The sequence below is a fragment of the Pavona decussata genome, unplaced genomic scaffold, assembly GCF_977016875.1.
Source record: "Pavona decussata unplaced genomic scaffold, jaPavDecu1.1 SCAFFOLD_173, whole genome shotgun sequence".
NCBI lineage: Eukaryota > Metazoa > Cnidaria > Anthozoa > Scleractinia > Agariciidae > Pavona > Pavona decussata.
In genome coordinates this window covers 1-25,173 of record NW_028145584.1, presented here as the reverse complement: position 1 = coordinate 25,173, position 25,173 = coordinate 1, and the positions used below count along the sequence as shown (strand labels likewise).

The window sequence follows — 25,173 nt, the reverse complement described above, 5'->3', positions numbered from 1 at the left end:
AGCTTGTTCCAAAATGTTGAGTGCAAAATTCACTGAGTTAGTTTACAGTCAATGCATAATTACGCGGGATGCCCTGAGGGGGCATACCGTGTCTAAAAACGGGACGATTTCTTTTTCTTCGTCGTGGCTTCAAATCGGTACATTAATTTATTCATTAAACTCACCCCTCTCCTACTCGGGGTGTATTGTTCTGATTGTCTTCAACAGAAGCAGGCCAATCAAAATCCATTCTTGTCGCTTATATCGCGAGGGAGGGGACCCACTCACCCCTACCTGTGTGACGTCAACGCATCATTTGATCTATTTATTAAAAACAGATTAAATTTGGCCCCATATTGTTAACATGTTCTGGACTCAAGTGTGCCGTTTTCAAACGGAAATTTCACCATTTTGAAGCGGCAAATCGAAAGAATAACTTCTCAGAAGCACCCAACATTTAAAACGGTGGAAATTGGTAAATTCCTTGCGAAGGAATCGTGCTTTGTTTGACAGTCTTAGACCACGACGCGAGACTGAAAAGAGGTCATTGAGAAGCTTACGTTATCGCAATGGAATTCCCGCAATTCTGAGTAGCGTAACGCAAGGGAAACAACGTAACGCGATCGTCGTGACTCAAACTATTCCATTAGCAAGGATAGTTTTATCAATCGGCGAAGCATACAGTTGGAATAAATGAATCAGCCCCAGCATCACGCGTAATGCCAGTGTAGCAGGCATCTTGTTTCTTTCACAATCTTTGATCAAATGCAAGATAAAAACAAATTTTACAAAGAAATAAAACAAACACCTGACCGCAGGTAATCTTTCTTTTATGGCTGAAAATCAGGCTGATAGCACAACAGAAAAAAAGGATGGCCTAACAATATTATTGAAGAGCTGATTGCAGAATGGGCCAATAGATGTGCATTTTTGGGCTAAATTTTAAAATAAACAAATTTGAACAAAAATAGAACAAGTCATCTAATTTTTCTTGGTGGGCTGATTTCACAGATGAAAAGCTTTAATTCAACCACACTAAATTGGCCTAGAAATGCACATAGCCCCTTTGTTCACTCAGCTTTTCATCTATTTAGGAAAAAATGTTCTCCAGTAATAAGCACACACTTATCCATTTCAAAATATTTTATTGAGGCTTTTTTAGATGTAGAATGGTCATAATTATAGCCTTCTGTCAGAACATCACCTGAAAAATAATCCACAACAAAAACATCAGGTTTTTTGCACAATGAACACAATCTCTAAATTCGAGAGTTGCATAAACATCACAATATCGTGTTTCCTTGCAGATGGACAACCACAATGCACTGTGTGGTATCAGAATTAATGATGTAACTCTAGCATATAAGATATACTATCACAAATACAGTAAGCTTGGGGAATTAAGACAAGGGTTCAGTAAGTAAGCCACAACAGGGGACTGGGAGAAACTTGTGCCAGTACGAAAGTCGCACATGTTAGGTACTATGTTGGCTCCCGGTAAGCTGGAACTTTTTTTGCTAATTTGAATAGAGTTGCCCTTTCAGGATCCAAAATTAATTTGTAGCACACAAGCTTTTGATTGAGTCGCAAAGTCTTTGTCAAGTGATGGAGTTTGAAGTTTTGTCCATCCACCACTTGAAGAAGATTCTGTGATACAATCAAAAGCTTGTGTGCTGCAAATAAATTTTCAGTCCTCACAGGGTAACTATTTGAATTTTAGCAATCTGGGCTGAGTTGCTCGAAGCGTGGTTAGCGCTAACCATTGGTGAAGAGATATTAAAACCTATAGGTTGTTATGGTATTCGACCCGGGTTATCACTAACCATGCTTTGAACAACTGGGCCCAAGCATGGTTAGCGCTAACCCGGGTTAAATGCCATGACAACCTATAGGTTTTAATATCTCTTAACCAATGGTTAGCGCTAACCATGCTTTGAGCAACTCAGCCCGGACATGATCGAAAAAACAACCTTCAGGTACAAACTAATCAGCTGTAACTTACTTATTCTGTTGACATAGCTTGCACCTCTTCTTCTGTGTGCTTTCCTTTATCGGCCAACTTGGATCGGTTCTTTCTCTCAAGAATTTTCTTCCTGTCTTTATCCAACTTTAGCTTGATGATTTCTACTTTGCTTGGGTGGATGCCAACACTCACAGTGGCTCCATTTGCTTTCTCTCGCTGAATCCTTTCAATGTGAATCACCTTGTGATAAGCAAACACAATGTTAGCTAAACAAGAAAAAATATATTTGCAGTCCTCTTAAATTATCCCTGCAACAGGTGATTTTGTTGCCAACAATCAATTATTTCCAGCACTTTAGCCCAAAACATTCATAACCTTGCACCCAATTTCCCAATGAACGTCGCAAAATGGAAGGTAAGGTTACCTGAAAACGATTGTAAAAGAGATTTGGCGTTTATTTACATTTACTATTATTACTACTATCATAAAAGGCACCTGCCCCTTTACAGAGTACTACTCTGTTACCTAGCAACAGCCACAGCCAAGTTATAAGCCATGAAGGGCTGGAAACATCCATCAAATGAACATAGCGAAGAAAGAGGGGAGAAGAAAACTAATATGAAATAAACTATGTTACTCAAAGTGACTGCAAGCACTAATAAGCGTTATAAGTTATGTTTAAATTGCCCAAGCATGGTAAGAAAATAGCCATTAACTTATCTCTAGAGTAAAGAGGACTGACAGTTTAGCTTTGGAGAAGTCAAGTCGACAAGGAAAGTAGCCTGCGCAACTGACCCGTTTTCACATCCAGATGGATAATCCTTCTGGGATGAATAATCCATCTCAGGTGGATAATCAATGAGTCTCTAGTGTGAAAATGACCAATGTTTGTAAATGAGGGTTGCTGTTAAAGCGGTGTCTCTACAATTATTGTATGGGGCTATGCAGAAATCGTTCCAATACTTCCAATATTTTTTATGTACAAATAACATATTTTATAAATTCCTCTAAACAGCCGTCTCAAATGTACTGGCAGCTGGTGATTTTGCTGTGCGCCTTAAATGTTCACAGTAATTTTCCCCGAGACCCTTTTGGACTTGATTCTCTCTGTCTAGTACTTACAAAACATTTTGAGAGAACTGCGTAAAGAATTATTTCACTTTATAAATTAATCAGAATAAATAATTATTACTCCAAGGTATACGTACCTCTTAATTTATTCTAATAAAGTTGTTTTATGCACACTCACTTCAAACCGAGTTCCGAAGCCCAGTTCTTGTAATATGCGGATAAAATAACTTTGCCAATTTTAAACACTCACCCACTTCTTACGGTAAACCTGGATAACTTTGCCAACTTGCTGACTCTTGAAGTGACCACGTGTGACTTGAACTTCGTCGTCTTTTCTGATAGGCATCGAGCGTACATTGTATTTTTGACGCAGTTCTTTTGACAAGGGGGCACTCATAAGCTTTCTCCTCACACTGGAGGGCGCTGAAAAGTGAGCCTTTCGGTTTTTTCTCCGTGAGGAGCTAACTTTGTTGTTCAACTTCATTTTGAAGGCCGACCATGCATTCGAAGCAAGGTAAAAGGAAGATTTGGGGTAGAGGGGGGCTATATATATGCAACTTCCTGAATTGGTAGTCCCCCTAAACCGCTGAAGCGCAAGATTGCGGCTCAACGCTTGCGACTTCTTTCTGAATTTGCTAAATGAAAATATGGAGACTCGGTCTGTGAGCTTCTTCTTCCTTGTCCTGCTAGCTGTTACGCTTTTAACAATCTCAGTTTCCAGTGCATTTCGCGTAGATGAAATCATCAATGGCAGGCAGAAATACATTCCCTTGAAAAGAACAAAGCCTGATGGTAGATTTGGTTTTCTCCGGGAAGCTGACTTCCAACAGTTTGACAAGGAATTGACGGAGATGCACGGTGATTTTCATAGAGTAAGACGAAGTGTGGACGATGCAGTCCGTCACAGCAATCGCTCAATGATAGACGAATTTGAACTCAAAGGCGATAACCACACCGTGGCGTTCTTGCATTGGGCAGGCCAAAAAAGCTCGGTAGGTATTATGCCAAAGTTGAGTTATGTAGCCCATAAGCTTACATACGAAGTTATTTCGATCGGAACGATCGATGCGTTCCTTTTAACAAACATTTTGTTTAGTCTTGTTAATGAATCAACTCACCACATTCTGCTTAGCTTAACGCACTTGGGAAAGGCAAGTGGACAATGCAACGATAAAACTCCATTTAGTAAAAGTACAAACTCCAAAAGGCAAGTAAGCTTAGATCTTATATTTAACAACATCAAAACATCTGAAGGCTTGATCGATTAATGCAAACTCATCTTTCGGCAAGATTTCCGCACAGCCCCATACATTTATTATGCATACAGTCTTTGTTCAAAGGAAACAATAGGGATAACAATAGTGCGCCGTTGGGATTACTTCGCTTTGTTCCTCTTAGTTTTTGTATTTTCTTTTTAAGTCTATGTGGGCTTTGCCAAAATCTTTAAATTTTAGGAAAAAATACGGAAAATCTAAACAAAATTTGACAATTTTAGCAATTTTTACGCATTTTAAAATGTCCACATTTTCAAAATGTTCAGGATTGAGTGACATGTTTTCGCATGGGCCGTAAAAAGAACGGCAGATTAACCGGTGGTTTTTAATTGCGACTGCCGTAAACTATCAAAAATAAAGTATTTCTTTACCTTTCTTTTTGTTTTACGTTCTATTTTTGCTGTTGTCGTTCCTAAAATAAAGCCAGAGGTTCTCGCTTGCATAGACGTGCGGGCTTCATGTGTTACGGTATCTGATATTTCGTATTCCTCCGGCGAATCTCGAAGTGCGCGTAGAGCGCTACAATGCTTTGTCAGTCCTGGTGAACTTCGTAAAGGTTGGCATCTTACAATATACGTCAATATTGCTCGTCTTTAGGGCTTTCTTGCACCCAACTGGCGGACATTTCACGGACGACGCGTTTAGATTGTGTTCCTTGTACTATTCTGTTCACCATTCGTAATCCGCAAGGATCATTAGGCGACTTTGAAAGGCGATTAAAGGCTTGGAACGATGGGCGAAGGTCAGTCAAATTACAGACGCAGTAGCATGCATGGCATTGACGTGGGGAAGCGATGGACAAAACAGCAAAGGGCACAAAAATAATAAGACGACGATTCGGAGCATAAGCAATAACTAAAAAAAGTGACGTCGGCGAAGCCTCGTTAACGCTCTACAACTCACTATAACATGGTTGCATGGGGCTATGACTAGGAGAAAGACCCAAACCGAGACCGACCAATCAAGGGGCAAAAGTGACGCATTTTTCCGTGAGAATTGCAAGGCAAGTGCAACGCACAGGAAAAATTTGCCTTTGTATTATTATGTAGATTTTAAATGGCTTTCAAAACACAAAATATATTTATTGAGGGGTAATTTCCAACAAATTCCTCGTAGTCTAGTGGTAAAGCAAATGGACAGTGAATCCAACGCTTACAGTACGGCTTCAGTTCAAGGCACGGTATGGTAGGTAGACCGAAAAAAAAAATAGAAAAAGAAAAGCGTTAGGGGGCTGGGGTAAAGAAATAAAGAAAATGGGATTGGGAAAATGGAGAGAGAAGTGGAGAAAAAGCCATGACACGACGAAATCCTCTTTTATTGACCCAGTAAGTATTAATTGCAATGTATATATGCAAAACACATGGGAATAGCTTATTGTCTTTAAAAACAATGAAGCGCATACATAATTAATACATCAGCATGCATAATTAATGTATGGGGCTGTGCGGAAATTTTTCCCATCTTTCCAAACAAACAGGTGTTCGATTGTATTTTAAGCCGTACGTTTTTTCTTTTTAGTTCGAACTATAAGCTTATATTTACCAGAAGACTTTATTAGTACAAGGAAGTTACAGTAAATGTGCTCTAAAAATATCTCACGAACTGAAGCGATGGAAGACTGAATACTTTGTTTTTGTTTTGTTTTGCTTTTGAAACAAACAGCTGCAAAACGTTTTTTTTTTAATTTGAATATTTGGTACGTAACATGTAGAGACACTATCCAGTTGAGCACACAGAAAGTGAAAACGCCAAAATGAAGCAAGGAAATGGACAGGTGATTGGAAAGGGTGATGAGAAGAAAACTACTTCCATATAGATTCCTTAACAGGACAAAATCCTCCAGACATATTATTAGGGAACTTGAGCAACAGCGACGACAATGACAGTACCACGAAACAAAAGGCTTAACGAGCAAGAAAATTGCTTTGCACCTGCGTTTTAAAATTTTAGCACATGTACTTTTCTATGTCAGCCACTGCCAAACAACAATGTCAAAATTATGACCAAATTCAAGGTTTTCAAGTCAAGTCAGGTCATCTTTATGTAGGCAGGGTGGCCCTTTTGCACCAGGCTGGTATCAATGGATTTTGTGGAGAATATGATCACACGACAGTGAATTTTTTATTCTCTTTCTTAAACTGGAATGCCACCCCTACAATTTGGTTCCTGGGTATTTCGCCATTTCTGTAGAAGTTAAACAAATTGAAATATCCTCCAAGTAGTACAGAATGAAGTTGGCATTGACCCTATTATACGCCAGCTAACTTTTCCCAAGTCAAATACGTGAGATTGTTGTCTTCACATAAGCTGGATTTCTTAACATGTTTTGACAATTTCTGAACATTGTTGATGGTGTTAAACAATGTACAATGATTTCTGATTGTGTTGCCCGAGAGGTTGTAGAGAAAACTCTTAACTGGTTGGGATAGCAGTAAACAAACCACAATTTTCAACAACAGGTTTTAATTTATTGTAAGACATGTTTGGATGCTGTCAACTGTCATTCCTCATGCAGGATAGGAAACTTAAATTTCTCAGCACTCGCCCTCTGGGCGAGTGATGTTCAGATTGTACTCACCTGGATACGTTTTCACTCGCCAAATACTCCCCCCCTCCCCTCCCCCCCCCCCAAAAAAAAAAATAAAATAAAGTACAGGAAACAATGTTACTTTGCTGCTGATGTTGATAATTTTTTCTTGGTGTTTTAGTTTATTGCAAGCACTGTTTTAGCTTACTATTAGTTTACAGGTGATTTAGTTTTTCCAGAATCATTTCTTCGGCATCTCAGCGTCTGATTCATAGTCTGACACCGCCCTTGTCATCATCTCCAACACCGTTACCGTTCTTTTCAGTGAAGACAACTTTCTACTCCTCCTGCTCTTCTTCTCGATCTCGTCTTCTCGTAATCTCTAGCATCTGCCTTTTGAGGAGTTTCTTTCACAACCTTTTTGTTGTGAGTTTTAGATACTCCAGGAAAATATCTCCACATTTTCAAATTGAAAACACATGGGGGAAAACACTAGACCAGGAGAGTCGCCTTGCACCGAACAGCTGCCAATTCATAATTCATTCCATTTCTATCGCCATCAGATTTTGTTCTCAGTGACGTGGTTTGTTTATGACCAGCAGTATCATGACTACTAGTGGGTACTTCATGTAATTATGACTTGAACAGAAGCTTTTTCTTTATTTATGAAGCAGAAAGTTTGCGTGTATATGCCAGGTTTCTAAAGCTTTCAGAATCTGAAAAAATACTTATGGTTAGATTAGATTTTGTCAAGAACTTTCAGTTACAGTCCTTTTTTTTCCTGAAAATTAAAATTCTACTCGCCAAAGCGGGCGAGTAACCTGTGATTTCCACTCGCCTAACAGGCTTGACGCTCGCATTGGCAAGTGGGCAAGTGCTAATTTCAAACCCTGCTCATGTGCAAGTCTGGTGCCTGTAGATTAAACACCTTGATCTCATAAATTCAAATGACTAAGATTCCTTTAACCAGTATTGAATACCCATCATTCTTTGTACTGATGGTGATGGATTTTCCATTGATACATATATTGAGGTTAACAATTGTTGTTATCTTTTTCAAAACTTAAACTAATTCACAGGAATGGTAACATCATTAATTTATGAGACTACATCTCTTGAAATTGAACCCAATTTACTTAATGTTTGAGTAAAGAACTATTAGCCATTCAAATTTGTAAAGAGTCAGACATGGCAAATTTGCGTGTATGTGTGAGATCAATGCATTTAGTATTCAAATAAATGTGATGGACTATTTTAAACCTGGTGAATAAATGAGAATGATGTGTTTATTCCGTAAGTGACACAGGCATACTCGGAAAAAAAGTCTGAGTGCTCCTATTTTTCTACAGGCATCAGACTCATACATGATGCTTGAGGGTTGCCAGGTATACATCATGCCCGAAAATAACTTGAAATGCCTCCTAACTCATTATTTCAATTGTTAAGAAAATGATTAAATTCACTCAATGTTTCACTCTAATCAATACTTAACTCTGTTACTCATTTTATTGAACAGAAAAGTAGTTTTTGCGAGGGTGTTCAACACTTTTCACATTTCTTGATTTAATTTATAAAGCACAAATGAAGAGAAGTAACTATAAAATGTGTTTACATTTAAGAAACAGCCAAGTGTTTTTAATATAAGCAGCAATACTGTTGGTGAAATCTCCCTAACATGATATCTGCACACAGGGACGTGATCAGCAGATATTCAGTCATAGTAGTGGCTTTTTGCTTATGATTCATTAATGTCTACATGTAGGTCCAGTATTATGCATTAAGGGACTTGAAGTATTCAACAGATGTGGTATTCGGAATATGACGGGGTAGATGGTTCCACTCTGGGACAGTGCGTGGGAAGAATGATGATCTATGACAGTTCTTGTGTACTTCTTGATGTTTATGTAGTAGTTACTGCCTCAATCTTAGTTTGTTCACAGCCATTTTTAAAACTGTCAAAGTTCATTGCTTTTAATTGAAGGGGTGCACAGAATAAGGCCCTAAGTGACTTTTGATGTAAGTTCAAGTTCTCCTTTTGTTCCCCAAGTGAATACAAGGCAATTTGGAAGGAGAATCTAGCAGTTGATCAGCAGTTACTAAGGGCTTTATTCCAGGCACCCTTTCAATGGGAAACAACAGCTGCATGGGCTAGATCAGACAGAAAGAACTTCCTGGTCCAAAAAAAATCCAACAAAGATGGATGATGATAATTCTGATTATTATTTCCAGGTTATATATATTTATACATGTGGACGGATTAACCAGACTCAAAATGAACACACCCTTTGTGAAGATGCGTACTTCTGGAGGTTAGTGTTAAATTTCCAGCCATTTTGGTTCATTTATGTGGTGGTATGCTACACTTTCATATCTACGGACCCATTTGAGCACATGTTAATACATCTCTGTATATGGTACATGTGGTATTTTGAGTGCAATTTATACAAGTCAGTGATAAGGGAAGTAGCTGAGAAAAACCTTAGCAGACTCATTGATAAACCCAGCTGGCTCTTCCGCTTTGGACTGTGCACCGTTAAAACCACCCTCAAGTATTTGTTTTCTGTTGAAATTTCAGCTGGTGATAAGGTCTCTTTCAGTTGGTGAAATTCAGCCATTGGCAAGCTCTTAGCAATATCCCTAGGTCATGGGTTTGAATCATGCTCCCTTTTTTGCAACTGCGGAAGTTGCTTTGTGACTACTAAGGTCTCTCTTGTCCAAGAAATAGGACAAGGAAAATTAATAGAACAAGAGTAGAGAATTCAAAAGTTTCAGAACGTTGTGTGGTTGTTGTGGCTCATAAACAACCAACGAAAATTGATTTGGTGGAGACATTTTGGTCAAAAGTTGCAGCTTACATGGATCGATCGACAGCATGGAAAAACATTCAGTGAGGTGTCTTGTTCAAGGGCAAAACAGACTTGACAGAAGGTTTCAAACCTTCAAATGAATTTATTATGATTTCTTAAAGCTAGGGGGATGTAGGGGCTAAAGCTCCCTATTCTGTGTTCCCACTTCTTCCTCTGTAGCTCCTGCCTCTCGATCTGTCCATGTTTAATCGATCTACAGTGGAACCCTTCCTTATGACGGGGTTCCACTGTACTACATGTATTACCAAATAGTTAAAGGTGAAAATTAGCAATAAGAAGATCTGACATTTTGTCATTATGCACACATCACGTGCTTGTTTGTGAGAATGTAGACAATTCCTTAAGAACAACAAAATAAATCAAGGCGTGATTTCAAGTCCAAATACAGTGTATGTTCAGTTAAAGAAAAAAAGGTTATTTGTTTAAATGCTTTGTTGTTTAAACTGAACATATTTGCACTTTCACACCTTGATTTATTTTTATTGTTCTGAAGGGCTGAAGGGATCATCTTCATTCTTCCAAACCAGTACCTGTGTTTATTATGGACAGGAGAGTTTTACTGGAAAATGCACCACTTGTAAAATTCATACCAAACTACATCTGGGGCCCAAATTTTACAGTCAGAAATCGCCCCAAGTTTCCTACTTTCCATCATTTTATTTTTCTTGGTACACCTGCCCTTTTTCCTACGCTCTGACCAACCCTTCCTCCATGTGCACACATTAACTAGAAAGCTTAATTTATAATCTGTTATACCGTAGTACTCTGTTATCAGTTGAATGCCAGTTAATATTTAAATATTTTGTTAAAAGCTTTTTTTCTCTCGCAGATCAAAAGACTATGGAAGTACATTTAAACGTGAAGATGGTCAATTCAAGGCAAAGAACATTAACGGTGTCGATTTCTGTGCCAGCAACAACCGAAAGGTTAGCTAATAATTAGCTGTATAGTTTTTGGGTTCGCTTTTAAACAAGCTGGACCATGCTGTATGTTGTGCTCGGACTTAGGATTAGGTGTCTAAATCAACTGAAAAAATTTGTTTAGTCGCCACTTGGCGCCCTCTTCAAAAAGTTAATTTTGGACCCTGCATTAAGAACCCTTGTGAAAACCCTCCATTATCATCATCTATCAGTTTATGACATCATCAACTCATATTATACAAAGTTATTAAATAAATGACAGTCTTATTTCAAATCAATGCTAGTACACTTTTAATCATTAAGGTTTTATTGGTATTAAACTAGGACATCCAGGGGCTTCCACCATGGCAGTTTAGAATACTGCCCCCATGGCTGGCAAATCCCCGCAACCCAGCCAAGAGCCCCCATTCCACTCCAGGCACCTGTCACATTGATTGGATCAGTGGAGAGCTCTCCTACCAAAATGCTAATAAGAGAAATCTGCTACAGACAATCGCTAAACCACCGCAAAGAGTGCTTGAGGACTACATTTGTAGAGCAGCACCACTCACAACATATCAATGACACATGTGCTATCTGAGCCTGCACTCATCAACTTGACTGCTTACTGCTCTATTGAAAAAGGCCACTTGCAAGACAGGGGCGCTAAGCTAATGGCTGTTTATTTGGTTAAATGTTCAATCACATTTAACTGCATTTAACGTGATTGTTTGTTATAATGCTTATTGCAAAATTTTCTAGTTGAGTTACATTAAATTTTATTTTTTATTATTTACCTGGTAGGTCTGTTGCTCAATGCTGAGCATTTTAGACCGCTCTAAAAAAATAAAAAAAAAATAAAGTAGATGTTGAAAATTGCATTTTTAAATGCAGCCAGTAAACTGGACAATACAATTTCCCTTGGGAGTTTGTTCCATTCTGAAATGTTCAAAGTTTTGTTGGTACATATGTATACTATTTAATTTTGGCAATTTTTTTTTTCTAGTGAACATTTAAAACAAAATTTGCAAAGAAAGCTAATAAAGATTTACCCTGACAAGGTTTTCATGAGATATAATTATAACACTACTGTTTTCAATGTAGTTAACTGGAACTTTCTGGGTTTAGTTGTCCAAAGATTTCAGTTTAATTACTAAATTAAACCAATAATGATTTTTCGAAAATAATTTTTTTGTCCTGCAGTTTTGACTTTAGTTAGACTTTTTGCAATCTTTAGCTTAAAATTTTCAAAGAGTAAGATGAAAACCTTAGGTAACTCTTAATCATGGATTTACTAGTAATCTGCTTTTGAATGACTGACCCTGGATGTAAACAATAATACACAATTCACTCATAGATCTCTGTGTTTTCTTTCAAGGTCATCGTCAGTGCGCTGTCGCCCAAAATGCTGTACATCTCTGTAAATGAAGGAGACCACTTTGACCCTATTCCTGTGAGCTTTCAGCCACATGTGATTTCCTGTAATCCTCTGTTTGATCAGAACATAGTTGGCCATGATTTGACAACTAATGAGGTTTGTAAACTTTGTGAAAATTGTTGTAACATGTACCATGTAAGTTCTGATATCTCAAATTAATTATTGTTTGTCTCACAATATTATAATTGTGTAGTATCCATGTACATGTAGGCGCTGATTGCAATGTTTCGACCCCCATACTTCTGGTCTCTGAATGCTTTAAATTCATGCTTAACAAGCTGAATTTCTTTTTAGGTTTATTATTCAATTGATGGTGGAAAAAGATGGACCCTCCTCTCCAGTAAGGTTTTAAGGCATTTCTGGTGAGATTTGTTTGTGTGTTCAACAAAGTTCTTTTAATTTAATTTTAATTGTTTTTACACAGCATGATAAATGAACATTTTTATTAGTAAAAGGCTTTGACTCGGATAAGGGGCAAGCAATTCACATGTTACTGCGTTCTCAACATAATTTTCACCAAGTCACTTGTAATTCATTAACTGTTTACATGTACTTTAGCCTCAAGATCAAGATGCATATTTTTCCTAGCTGTTCAGTGTGTATATTTATTGTGATATTGTCTTATCTTTGTTAATAATAATAATAATGATAATAACGATAACGATAACGATAACGATAACGATAACGATAATAATAATAATAATAATAATAATAATAATAATAATAATAATACTAATCCAACTATGGGGTTGGTCCGATGGTTTGAAGAGAAAGCGGAAAGGACTGGGCATTGCTCCTTGGTAAAGGATGTGTAGAAGTATGCAGAGGAGTTAAGAATGAAGCTTGAGCTGCGATATCTGGATCCATCGGGCACTACAGCAGAGAATGAGAAGATAGAGGACCGCAAATTCGGAGTGTGGAGAAGAGGCCTTACAAAACAAGCACTGTGAAGATGTAAGGGAACAGAGATGGCAGGGAATTGGCGAAAGCTCCATACAGCACGCTGGGAGGATAAAGATCTTGATGGTGAGAGTTTCATGTAGATGTTAGACTGGAAAACAGCACCGACACATACAATAGCTAGGATAAGTGAGCTCCACGAACAGCTACTTCCAACAAAATAGTACAGTGCAAGAAGACCAAATCAAGTGAAGAGTCGGACATTAGATGCAGGATGAGTGGAAAGGCGCCGGAGTCTATCACACATGTGCTGTCAAGTTGCAGTGCATTGCACAGATGAAGTATTTATCAAGACACAACAGAGTGCTCAGAATACTTTTCTTTGAGCTGCTGAAAGACCACCAACTGATAGAGGCTGTTCTGCCTTGGTACTCACCCACGCAACCTAAGCTGCTCTACCAAAATGATCAAGTGGTGGCATATTGGGATGTACTAGTATGTGCAGACGACACAGAGGTGTGAGCTAACTGAGTGGATGCAAAGATATATTGTAGACAAGGAGAGGAAGACAGTAACCCTGTTGGAGATGAGCTGGGAGCAGAAGGATGTGGAGAAAACCCGCAAATATGCCCCACTGCGATGGGAAATCAAGAAGCAGTACCTGGGCTACAATACAAGATCACTGAAATCAATATTATAATGGATGTGCTTGGGGGATTCTCTAAGGGACTGAGTAGTAGTGTGAGGGAAAATAATGCTAGCCAAAAGGAGCAAAGCGTGGCAGAGATGTCCTAAGAGTAAAGACGTAGCCTGATCATTGCTAGGACTTTTAAGGTCCTGTACTAGATTAAGATGCTCAAACACCCATTGCATCAAGCTAATAGCTACATGTAGATCAAGCATAGATGATAGAAGAATTTAAAGACTTTTTTAAATATTATTTTTAATGTATTTTCTTAGTTTATTACATGATTTTATTGTAAATTTAAATGCAGGGCTAGTCGGGTTCCTGTCTAGCTAGTGTTTTTATTTCATATCTGGTATTCAGATGTTAATGTACTGCCATAATAATAAATATTATAAATAATTAACGGTTCAAGATTAGAATGCATTTACTGAGGCTCAATGCATTGATATTGTTTGAATGGAAATTAAAAACTTAAGCTAAAACTAAACTGTAAAACTTAAGTCTAAAAAGATCACTACAAATGTAAAATTGACTGCACATTCTTATATTGACAATGTCTACAACGAAAAAAGAAACAGTCAGTAAAAGGCTAAAAACTTGGCCATTCAAAAAGATATGTCTTTAAGTGTCGAAACTGTCTCTGAATTTCTGATGGTTAGTCGGTGGCATGTTCCATAGTCGCCGGGCAACAATCGAAAGGCACGGTCTGCGTAGGTAGAGGTGGCAGATCTTGGGACTGTGAGCTGGCCCTGAGAAGCTGATCTCAAATTATGCACTGGTCGATATATTGTGAGTAGATCAGACTTGAAATTAGGTGCATAACCATTGATGGCCTTGTACAGTAGGTCAGCAGGTCGTGAGATCTTGAAAGATCTTGTCCTGATTATTATTTTCTTTCCGTGACTTGTATGTTTGGTTAGTTAGTGATATTGTAGGAGACATTAATTTTGATCCCTGTCGCTACTGTCATTTAATGGTATTTATGGCTGTTTGCTTCTCTAGGGGATATGGAAGCAAGTCAGAAGTCTTCTTAGAAGTGCAGACAGTCCACACTTGTAAGAATCCAAGTTTTTAGTGCCATCAGTATAAGGGAACAAAGGGGAAAACGGTGACCACTGAAAGCTTGATTTTTGCCAGCATCTTAACTCTGCTTCTTATGTTTTTAAAATGTTCAAATATTTGACATTGATCAATGAAAATGGCTTTTAAAAAACATATTGTTGACTTTTTGTTAATTGTTGATATGCCTTTGAGCAAGTGACAGTTTGGCCATGTTCTAAATAATATTTTGCAGTAGTCTTACAATGTTTGCTCCAGCAACTTTTAATCATGTTATTAATGAAATATTATTGTCCCTACTTTTTCCCAGATACCTCACAGCTAAAGCTTGCCAAGTTGCCCTTGCTGAGCCGTGAAATCAAACCAATACAACCCAAAGTTTTTGACAGATCCCTTGGAAATTTCATGTCACACAGTTTTGAGGTCGAGGGCAAATACATGTTTGTTCAGGTATGAAAATGTTTAGTCTGCTAAACTTTGCATTTAAAGCACTAAATGAATCTCTCCATTTTGTATGACATCACAGTCAACAATATTAAATCGAAGTTGTGTAATATATAGCTTTTACAGTACTGCATATGCAGATAAATAGAGCCAGGCACACTTCAGACCAACAAATACGAAAGATCTTAAATAATTCTTTAATAGTATTCATTAAACTTAATTTAATAGTTCCTCGGTATGGTCCAATACCACCCAGAAGAACCTACAAAGAGTACAGATCATTTAGAACTTTGCTACTACTGCTAGGATTATAACAAATAGCCTTAAATATAATCATGTAGCTCCACTGTTGAAAAGCTTGAAATGACTCCCTGATAAGAGTCAATTATTTGTTATAGAGACACTATTTCAGCTTTTAAATGTATGACCAGCTGAACAATTTGTAACTCAGTAAGTAACTAAGTAAGCAGAAGACTAGGAATTTTCAAATGCTAAATATTCCTTTGTATAAGACAAGTGCTGGACAAAGAATGTTTTGCTATGGAACTGTTGATCTTTGGAATAGATGAGAACAATTTTTGAAGTTATGTAAGAACATTGGCTCCTTTTAGCATAAATTAAGAACAACCCTTTTATATAATTTTTGAATTCATACTAAGCGATATATATGCGTTATTGACCAAGCGTGAGGTCAAGATGGCTGGATATTGGCCAAGTTCTTTTTTTGCGTTTTTATGGGCCGAGACAAAGTCAAGGTCCATAAAAACACAAAAAAAGAACGAGGCCAATATCCAGCCATCTTGACCGAACAAGCTTGGTCAATAAAGGATTTATTATTTGGCTTTACCATCAAGTTAAAACTACAATAACAAAACAAAACACGACATGAAACTGCTCTACTTGGAAAGAAATTCTTCATAGCCGGCCAGTGCAAGATTTATTTTCAGTGCACCTTTGGATTAGAATGTAATCGTGGAAAACAAGGAATCCTAAATTATCTTAGGGCTCTAACTTTATAATGGCTTAAAGGAAGTGTACAATTATCAAGAACGAAAAATTTAGATTTTTGCAAGAGCGGGAAGATTTGAATAGAATCTGGCAAACTCGCCATTTTCAGGCGATCGCGCGGTGGCGTAAATAATAAAATTTTTTTACACAGTTTTCGGCTTCCAATCATTAATTCTTGAATGAAACAATAGATTTTGAGATTATATGCAAACATAAGCCGAAAAAAAGAGCAGGTAAATCAGAAAACTGGGCGAAACTTTGACAAGATTTTGTTGTTTACAACAAGCAAGACGCGGCTGAATTAAAAGCGTGAGCTTCTTCGGCGAACTTAAAAAAAATACTTTTCTGAACTGCTCTAAACACTAACCGCAACTTCCACTACGCTATGATTTAAATACAGTCATTGCAAACCTAGAGAACTTATCAATTTGGCACTCGACTTGAGACAATAAGTTTTTCAAAATCAATTCTATCGAAAGTACTACATGCAGAGCAACTCACCGGTTCAACTCACATTCATTGTAGCTGAAACGAAGTTTTCACTACACCAGGACGATTCCATTCTCTTTCCTTTCTTTCAGGTAAATGTTGAGAGTTTACCGAACTTTTTAGTGGGTGTTTTCCCCCAAAACAGTGAGAGAATCGAAGAAAACCGGCATTGTTGTTGGGATTAAACTTTCGATGCCAAGCGGATGGGCAACGGGTAATCCCGAGCGGGCAAGATAGCTCCATCTTGCCTGCTCGGGTAGCCAATCACAGCGCAGAATTTGACTCATCTTGCCCGCTCCCGAAGCCAGCCATATAATAAATACATGTATTATGTCATTATTGTAGATCATACAGTGTTTGTGTAAACAGTCATTTCATTTTTTTAATTTATTAATTTTTGGAATTAACACTGAAAAGCCCTCGTGGGCACATGCTCATTAAAGTTGTATTTGCAATATTGTATTTCCATAATGTAACATACTGTCTTGATATTTGACAGTTTACATGTAACTGATGTCTGACAATAAATTTTAAGTACTAATATCCTTCTATTCTAATTTGAAGAAATATGATAAGGTTGTGGCGCCAGTAAACTATCAACAGAGTAAAAATACTGTACGTAAAGAAGCTGTAACAATAATTAAATGTAAAATTTATGGTTTTGAGCCAGTATTAGTCTGCATAAGGATATATTTATTCAGTTGAACCTCCACTAACAGACACTTCATAAACAGACCCTTGGTTGTGTTGTCAGCTACATAACCTCTCTTAAATTAAGTGGACACTTTTTCTGGTCCCGACGGTGTCCACTCACAGGAGGTTTGACTGTAGCTGGTGATCGTTTTGGTTTGCATGTTTTGTTTTTTTTTTTCCCGGCGTGAAAAGGGGAACGTTATTTCTAAAACAGGGTAGCAAAATTTAGATTTATAGTCTGAAACAGGGCTATGATTTTGAGCCTTTTGCTTCACGCATCATGTCCATTTCTGTAGGTGATTTCCCTCCTTACCCCTCTCTGGTTGTATAATTTCAGGAGCTTTGATCAGTACTGTACAATGATATTAGTTAATATGCTGTTAATTAAGTGAGTTGTGAAGTTCCTTTATATAGCAGTGCACATATCACATAATGTCATTACGTCTCATGGTGCATCACAGCATTGCAGACAAAGGGGCGGGGTATTCACCTATATAAGCTTTATACAGTAGGTATGTGCGGCGCCAAAGGGTATGGTTTTTGAATCATTAAATTAGCCTGAAAATGAGTATGGATTTTATAGGAACAGGTATGGATTCTAAAGACCAGGGCTGAGTTGCTCGAAGCATGGTTAGCGCTAACCATTGGTTAAGAGGTATTAAAACCTATAGGTTGTCATGGTATTTAACCCGGGTTAGTGCTAACCGTGCTTCGAGCAACTGTGTCCAGATCTGAAAATGAGTATGAATTTTAAAGACTACATGTAGATCTGAAAAAGGATATTGAAAAATTACATGTTTGGAGTACCAAGCTGCACACCCCTACCCAACAGTTTGAGGAGTACCCCACTCCCCCTGGGTCTGCAGACAATCCTGAGTGATTGTCAGCTTGTGAACCTACCTGAGGTAGCTGCTGTGTGTCTAAAAATATTGATCTTATTTAAACCAGTCAACCAATAAATGAAGGTATTACACTGTGGGTGCTCACAGCCTGGGTTTGTTAAGTCTTCCCTTTTTTTCTTTTCCTACCTCCCTATAGTGGGGACAGGGTATATCACCCCAGCTATGCAAAAGTCTAACATCGTGCTACTGCTGTGTTTAAGTCGAATTAAATTAAATTCTTGAATTTAGTTTGGCATAGCAGTAGTGCGACGTGGAACACACATTACGTTTACACATACATTATTCGAAAAGGGCTGCTGTAATTAATGGGCGAAAGCTTGGATTTTACTTTTACACAGCAGTTTAAGGCCTCAATTGAAGAGTTTTATATATTTTTAATTCACTTTATTTATGTCACTGATAACAAGTGCCAAGTTAAGGTCCAGCTAAAAAAAAAAAAAGGAAAAAAAAAGTTTAGGTCAAGCTGGGAGTAATGTAATGTAATGTAATATAAAGGATTCAGATCGATATCCTTTAGTAGGTTTACAGTCAACCCAGGTCACGCGTGAACGATATTTTTGAAATTTGAACGGAGTTTTGAAACTTACATGTCAGTTTTGAAAATCGCCATCGAGATTTCAGAGTTCCCGTATAAATTTCCCTGGCTTATTGACGGTATAAAGCTATGAATGTTTCTTTACATTGCAAAATTGAATATTTCTCGAATAACAATTGTTTCCCAAATATTTTGAATCTTTATTTCAGTTAATGCGTCTTTTTCGGAATGATTTCCAGAGAAATGTCCAACATTCCATTCACACGTCGGACATTACAAAGAGAAATTCGAGTGTTCATTTCATTCTGGGAAATACTGTTCACGCGTGACCTGGGTTGACTGTAAAGTGCAAGCACAGAGTACTGTTCTGGATTCACTAAAAACCCATACAGTGTAGTTCAGTTGGCATTTCCTTCATTTATGAATGGTATTGTAACTTGCTTGCTGTAATCTAATTTAATGTCTTTTGATATTACAGAAAGATTTGCCAACCAAAGGATTATTTGTTTTCTACAAGAATGGCTCCAGCTTCAGCTCAGGCCAAAACTTTTTCCAGCATGCACGTTTCCCTCTTCAGTATGCAGACGAAAAGGTAAGGACTTGTAAAACTTCGACTCCTATAAAGGGTATGTCAGAAATTTTTTTATTCGCTTGTTCAAATCTTTATGTTGTCCTTGTATGAAAATTGGGAAAAAAATATTTCACTATTAATTTTTCTTTCTCTGATTTGAGATGTATAAAAACATGAAATTTCACTTTGGGAAGGGATATAATACTGCGCAATGTGTGAGGCTGGGGATAGTTTAGCTGTGACATCAATACAGGATCGCTAGTTTCGTGGTTTCTCTATTCCTCAGTTGTTTCTCGTGTGCAGAGGAAGAAAACTGGGTGGATGAAATTATGACGGGGAATATGTGTTAAATGCTCATGGCAAAACAACTGAGGAATAGAGAAACCATAAAAATAATGATCCTGTTTTGACATCACAGCTATATTACATCACCAGTGCTTCTGTTTAAAACAAGAATGCCATACATTCATTTGTTATGTATTTTAAAGCTTTTTTTTTTTCAGAGTATTTGTTGCTTAATTTCTGAAAAGTGTGTGGTTACCACCAAGTTTCTTTTTTTGATTACAATAGACCTTGCTAAGATCTGCTTTTCCTATGCACCTCTTAAGGAGGCCCACAGCACTTTTTCCGGACTTAGGGTGGAAGTTTTAAAATTATAACAATCTCACAACAAAGATAAACTTTGATCGCCTTCATACTGCATCACCATTTCAACATATGATAAAAGTTAATTTTCTTATTGGTTTCCAAGCAACAGCTGTTACCATAGCAATGGAAGTTCATAGCCTCTCATTAATTTTAAACATTATTTGTCGATTATCTCGAAATCTAGTCAGACACTTTATGACGAAACTTTAGGGATTTAAACTACTCAATCTAGACAACTTGTAAGCAAAATCATAAAGTGTCTGACTAGATTTCGAGATAATCAACAATGTTTAAAATGAGAGGCTATGCGCTACCGTTGCTATGGTAATAGCTGCTGCTTGGAAACCGATGAGAAAATTAACTTTTATCATATGTTGAAATGATGATGTAGTATGAAGGAGATGAAAGTTTATCTAGTATGCGAGATTACAATTTCAAAACTTCCACCCCAAGTCCAGAAAAACTGTTGCGAGCCTCCTTAAGGACGGTGCCTACTATTGTTACTGCGCATACGTTCTGCGCATCGCGAGATACTCGGTTTTCCTATAGGTGGTGCCTACTAATACAGGAATATTTTTGCGCGGTGTAAAACTATACAGAGAAAGCAGAACTTACCAAAAAATGCTTTTGGTATCTCAAAAGAATTTTGGGGGTAACCATGCATTTTTCAGAGATAATTAGGCTTCAATTTAGGAAAAAATCCCATACATTGCTTTATATTTTGGCATTTTTTAGAGATACTAATGTTTAATTATCTCTGAAAAATGCGTGGTTACCCCCAATTTCTTTTTGGATTCCAATAGGCCTTGCTAAGATCTGCTTTTCCCGCATAGTAAGAAACTGCACAAAAATACTTCGGTATTAATAGGCACCGTCCTTAAAACAGTGCAAAGATACCGCCATATTACATGTAGTAGGCACCACTTTGCAGTTTCAAGAACACAATAGACTATTATTTTTCAGTAATAACGTAAAGTAAATTTAATTGCAAAGAGCAATCTTTTTGTAAGATTACATGTAGATATAATTTACCACAAACAACATTGGAAGGAAAGTAAATGAAATAAATATTTACCAATTTCACAACTGAAGAGGTGCCTGCAAAAAAGCCCTAAGTGACTAATTCTGATAAGTTGTCAGATTCTCTTTTGAAATTGCCTTGTATTTGCTTGTGAAACAAAAGGAGAATTTGTCCTTTCATCAAAAGTCACTTAAGGCCTTTTTCTGCGCACCCCTTCAACTGATCAGTATTGCAACTGATTTTAAGTTCACAATAGTTTGTTTCCGTATAAGTTACAGTATTTAGCATAAAATTACATCAATCCTTATTGTGTGACTTTTCAGGAGTACAAAGTTGTTGATGCCAGTGAAAATGAAATGATGGTTGTGGTAAGGCATGGCAAGGAATATTACAATCTCTATGTGTCTGATGAGACAGGAGTCAAGTATTCTCTCTCACTGGAGAATATTCTGAGTAACAGGACAAAGATTTGGGGGAAAATGACAACTCTGGTGGACATACACAAGGTAAAAACACACTCAGAAAAAAAATCTGAGTTCCCCTAACAGGAGTTTAACCTGTGATCTTCCAATTGAGACTTCAGGTTCTCTACCACTGAGCTACAGGAGACTTGTGGGAGCTAGCCTATTAAACTAAGTTTATGAGAATAACATCCTGCATACTGCTAGGATTTGAATGACAATGAGTTACAAAAGTAACATTTGAGATGGGTTTTCCCCAAACTTTTCAAACCAGTTTTAGTTTATAACTAATTATATTCAAATTAGTATTCATGATACCACAATCCGAAACAAGAAAACTAAAAAATTGAAAGTTTGGTTAACTTTGTAAAATTTGAAACCAAAACCAAATTCAAACCATGCCATCCATCCTCTCTTAAATTAATTTGTCATAAGTTTCTTTAATTTGTATTTGAAAAGAAGCCTTTAATATTAAAACATGTCACACCTTTTACCAATAATATTTCATACAATTTTTGCCCCTAAACCATCACTTACATGTGCCAGATATATTATAGAGCTTACCTGTTTCATGCAGAGTTGTGATTGTAACACAGCTTTTTCATGTTTTGTTTCTTTCTGTAGGTTAGAAGTCTAAATGGAACCTATCTAGCAAACGTTGTCATCTCAGATAAATTTGGTGATAGAGTCAAGTCTGTGATTACCTATAACAAAGGAGGCGAGTGGCACCCTCTGAGGGCCCCTACCAGAGACCATTATGGAAGAGCTACAAATTGTTATGCTGTGAGTAGTTATCAATAATAACAATGGAAACCAAGGCTGTCATTAAGTATTAAAGGGGAATTTCAAAGAGATTTGGTATCATTTTACAAATCCTAAATTATGCCATAAAATTTATGGAGACAGAAATAACTGAAAGTCACTTAACTGTTCTCCTGTATTGATGCTGGTATACTGGTGTAGTTGGCGTTTAAAAGATGATAAAAGTGACAACAGAAACATGCTATCTTTTTTCAGGGGGGGGGGGGAGGGAGTCCTTATATTTGCTATTCTAGCCCCAGGGGTGGGGGGGGGGGTGGACACTTAGAACATGAGCAAGGGAAAATGTCTGCAATTTCAGTGGAGTATTTAATGAGGAGACAAGTAGTACACAACAGTGAACCACTGTAAATGAAAAAGCATCCCATCAGGTGTGTTATGTTTTTTTCCTTTTTTTCTTTCTATTTTCATCATGCTTGTTAGGAGAAGTAGATCACTTTAGATTTGTCTCTTACTGTGATGAATTCACAAGGACTTCAACTCAAACTCATGAATTCTCATGTCCTGTTGCTAATGGCATTAGTTGGAGTAGATCAATTAAAAATTGTTTAAAAATCGAGTAATTAAAATTATTTAATGTTTTCTTTGCCGCAGCCCTACTGTTCTCTTCATATCCATATTGTACTGAGTCATTGGCGTTTCTATATTCCCGGTGTCCTGTCTTCACCTTCAGCTGTGGGCATCATTATAGCTCAAGGTTTGACCTTTTCACTCTAAACATTTCTAATTAATTATATCTGAATGACTGTATATTCAGTCTTATAGTCAGGGTATTGTGGTGGGGGAGGGGAGAGACAGGTGAGAAATTAGGGTGGAAACAAGGGTGGGAGCTGGTGAATAACATGGCACTGAGCTGAGTTTGCAGGAAATGAGACACAGATGAAGTCCTTGAAGATGAAGATTATTATTTTTGAGTATCCGTTGTATACCATGTCGCTGAATCAGAGGTTTCTATTTACATCTTTTCAATGGAGAATTTTATAAAGGTCATGCAAAACCTTTTTTCTGTGCTCACAAAAAAAAATTTGCAACATTGCACAATACTTATTAATAATAATAATTATTTATTGCAGTTGATCAAAGGGTTTGGGGCAATTATCCAACCTGAAGTGCATTTTTGATGGCCTTTTGTTGTTTTAGCTCAGAGGTCGGACTGTTTGCATGTGGCCCTTCAATTCCTTCTGGAAATATTGCCTGGATGTTTTATCCACTGCTTTGTGCTTTGATTCAAGATAAAATTGGAAATCTTGGCCGTAATCTTAGGTTCTTACTCCAAATGAACCACGAAAAAGCAAAAATATATTTGGAGAAATGTTTCCTAAAAGATTTAAGGATCAAAACAACAGAGTGATCTAAAAAGCTTGATAGGTTGGTAATGCCCTGAGCACCTCAATATTATAGAACCGAAACAAAAATCAACCTGAAATTCAGCATATATAGGTCCTTTAGGTACCCAGGGGCCCATTTCCCGAAAGTCCCGGTAACTTACCAGGCCCGATAAGTATATTTTCAAATGTTTTTTCGCCGATTACACAGTGATTACAGACATGGTACTGTGCCAATGTTTTCATAGAATTATAAGATTTTAAAATTTAGTATTCCAAGCTAACAAAAATTGACTTCAGTTAAGAAACATTTATCACCAAAGACACTTATCAGGCCCGGTAAGTTACCGGGACTTTCGAGAAACGGGCCCTAGCTCCTTATTTATTTAATATTTATTTATTTATTTATTTATTTGCCACACATGTGACAACTTGCCTCAAAAGTTTTCTAAAGCAAGTTTTTCCAATGTCACTTAATAGAAATAGAAATTTGTACACCTTATAAATATTAGTTTCTGCTACCGATTATTTATGGTGCATCGTTTTAATCAGGTTTTATAAAATAATGCTCAAATAGGTAACCTGGGTCGAAGACTAGGAGCAGGGCCAATTGGAGTATTCATGTCTAATGATGGAGGATTTACTTGGACCAAAGTAAGTTACTTCTATTCTGTGAGAGTCTACTTATTTTAAATTTCAAAAGTTTGATTAAAATTAAATTAATGTACATGTAGTTAAATGCAATGTAATGGAGTTGACAACAAAGAATGCGAGTGTTGCTCTGTGACCAGCGGTGTCTCTTTGGCAGCATGCACCAGGAGTCCATGTGCTCACAGAATGTATTGCATACTTGCTGCGTAGGCCTAACCAGCATTTTGCATAGCGGTTTTTGACGCCAGGAAGCTTCGTTCCTCCCCCCCCCCCTGTCTTTTCCACTGTTTTATTAGTGTGACAGCTGTCTGTCTTCCCTCAAGGTCCTGGGGGGCTCATGGTTGGTTTGCTAGGATTTGCCAGCCATGGGAGCAGTCTCAATCTAGGAGGATAGCTCCTGGATATCGCAGGCACCCAAGTTTCACTTAGCGATGCAGTTGTTAATTTTTCTCAAACTTATCAATAATGATATTCATGAAGAGAAAACAAAGGAAATTGCTACCTTGAAGGAGATTTGGAAATGTGATCACTCGGCTGCGCCTTGCTTTTTCAAACGACTCCTCAACTGTAAAATAGAATTGGATGAAACATTCTTTCTCTGGACTGTTTGATGTACTTCCAAAGTCTAAGTTGTGAGATTTTGAACAGGAGTCCCACCTCAGTCTATATAAAAACTATTATTTTGTCACACTACTTCCATTGTATCAATTTCGATGCAGTTAGGAACAAAGGAAATTGCTACCTTGAAGGAGATTTGGAAATGTGATCACTCGGCTGCGCCTTGCTTTTTCAAACGACTCCTCAACTGTAAAAATAGAATTGGATGAAAACATTCTTTCTCTGGACTGTTTGATGTACTTCCAAAGTCTAAGTTGTGAGATTTTGAACAGGAGTCCACCTCAGTCTATATAAAAAACTATTATTTTTGTCACACTACTTCC

At 37.4% G+C, this 25,173-nt stretch overlaps 2 protein-coding genes across 2 annotated transcripts; one reads left to right on the top strand and one right to left on the bottom strand.

Annotated features, from left to right (window-relative positions):
• Positions 1–1,104: 1,104 nt before the first annotated feature.
• On the bottom strand, positions 1,105–3,546 carry LOC146463954 (large ribosomal subunit protein uL24-like). The gene is made up of 3 exons (XM_085083842.1): positions 3,264–3,546; positions 1,982–2,182; positions 1,105–1,183 (listed from the first exon to the last, which is right to left on the bottom strand). The coding sequence occupies exons 1-2, from the start codon at positions 3,495–3,497 to the stop codon at positions 1,982–1,984; spliced, it is 435 nt and encodes a 144-aa protein (XP_084939968.1). The 5' UTR covers positions 3,498–3,546; the 3' UTR covers positions 1,105–1,183.
• A 103-nt stretch (positions 3,547–3,649) lies between these two features.
• LOC146463953 (VPS10 domain-containing receptor SorCS3-like) lies at positions 3,650–24,555 on the top strand. Its single transcript, XM_085083845.1, has 12 exons — positions 3,650–4,005; positions 9,044–9,123; positions 10,511–10,607; positions 11,959–12,114; positions 12,313–12,380; positions 14,609–14,661; positions 14,976–15,115; positions 19,215–19,328; positions 21,300–21,482; positions 22,062–22,220; positions 22,851–22,953; positions 24,159–24,555. Exons 1-12 carry the CDS (start codon positions 3,661–3,663, stop codon positions 24,272–24,274), a joined length of 1,614 nt encoding a protein of 537 aa, XP_084939971.1. The 5' UTR covers positions 3,650–3,660; the 3' UTR covers positions 24,275–24,555.
• Positions 24,556–25,173: the final 618 nt, after the last annotated feature.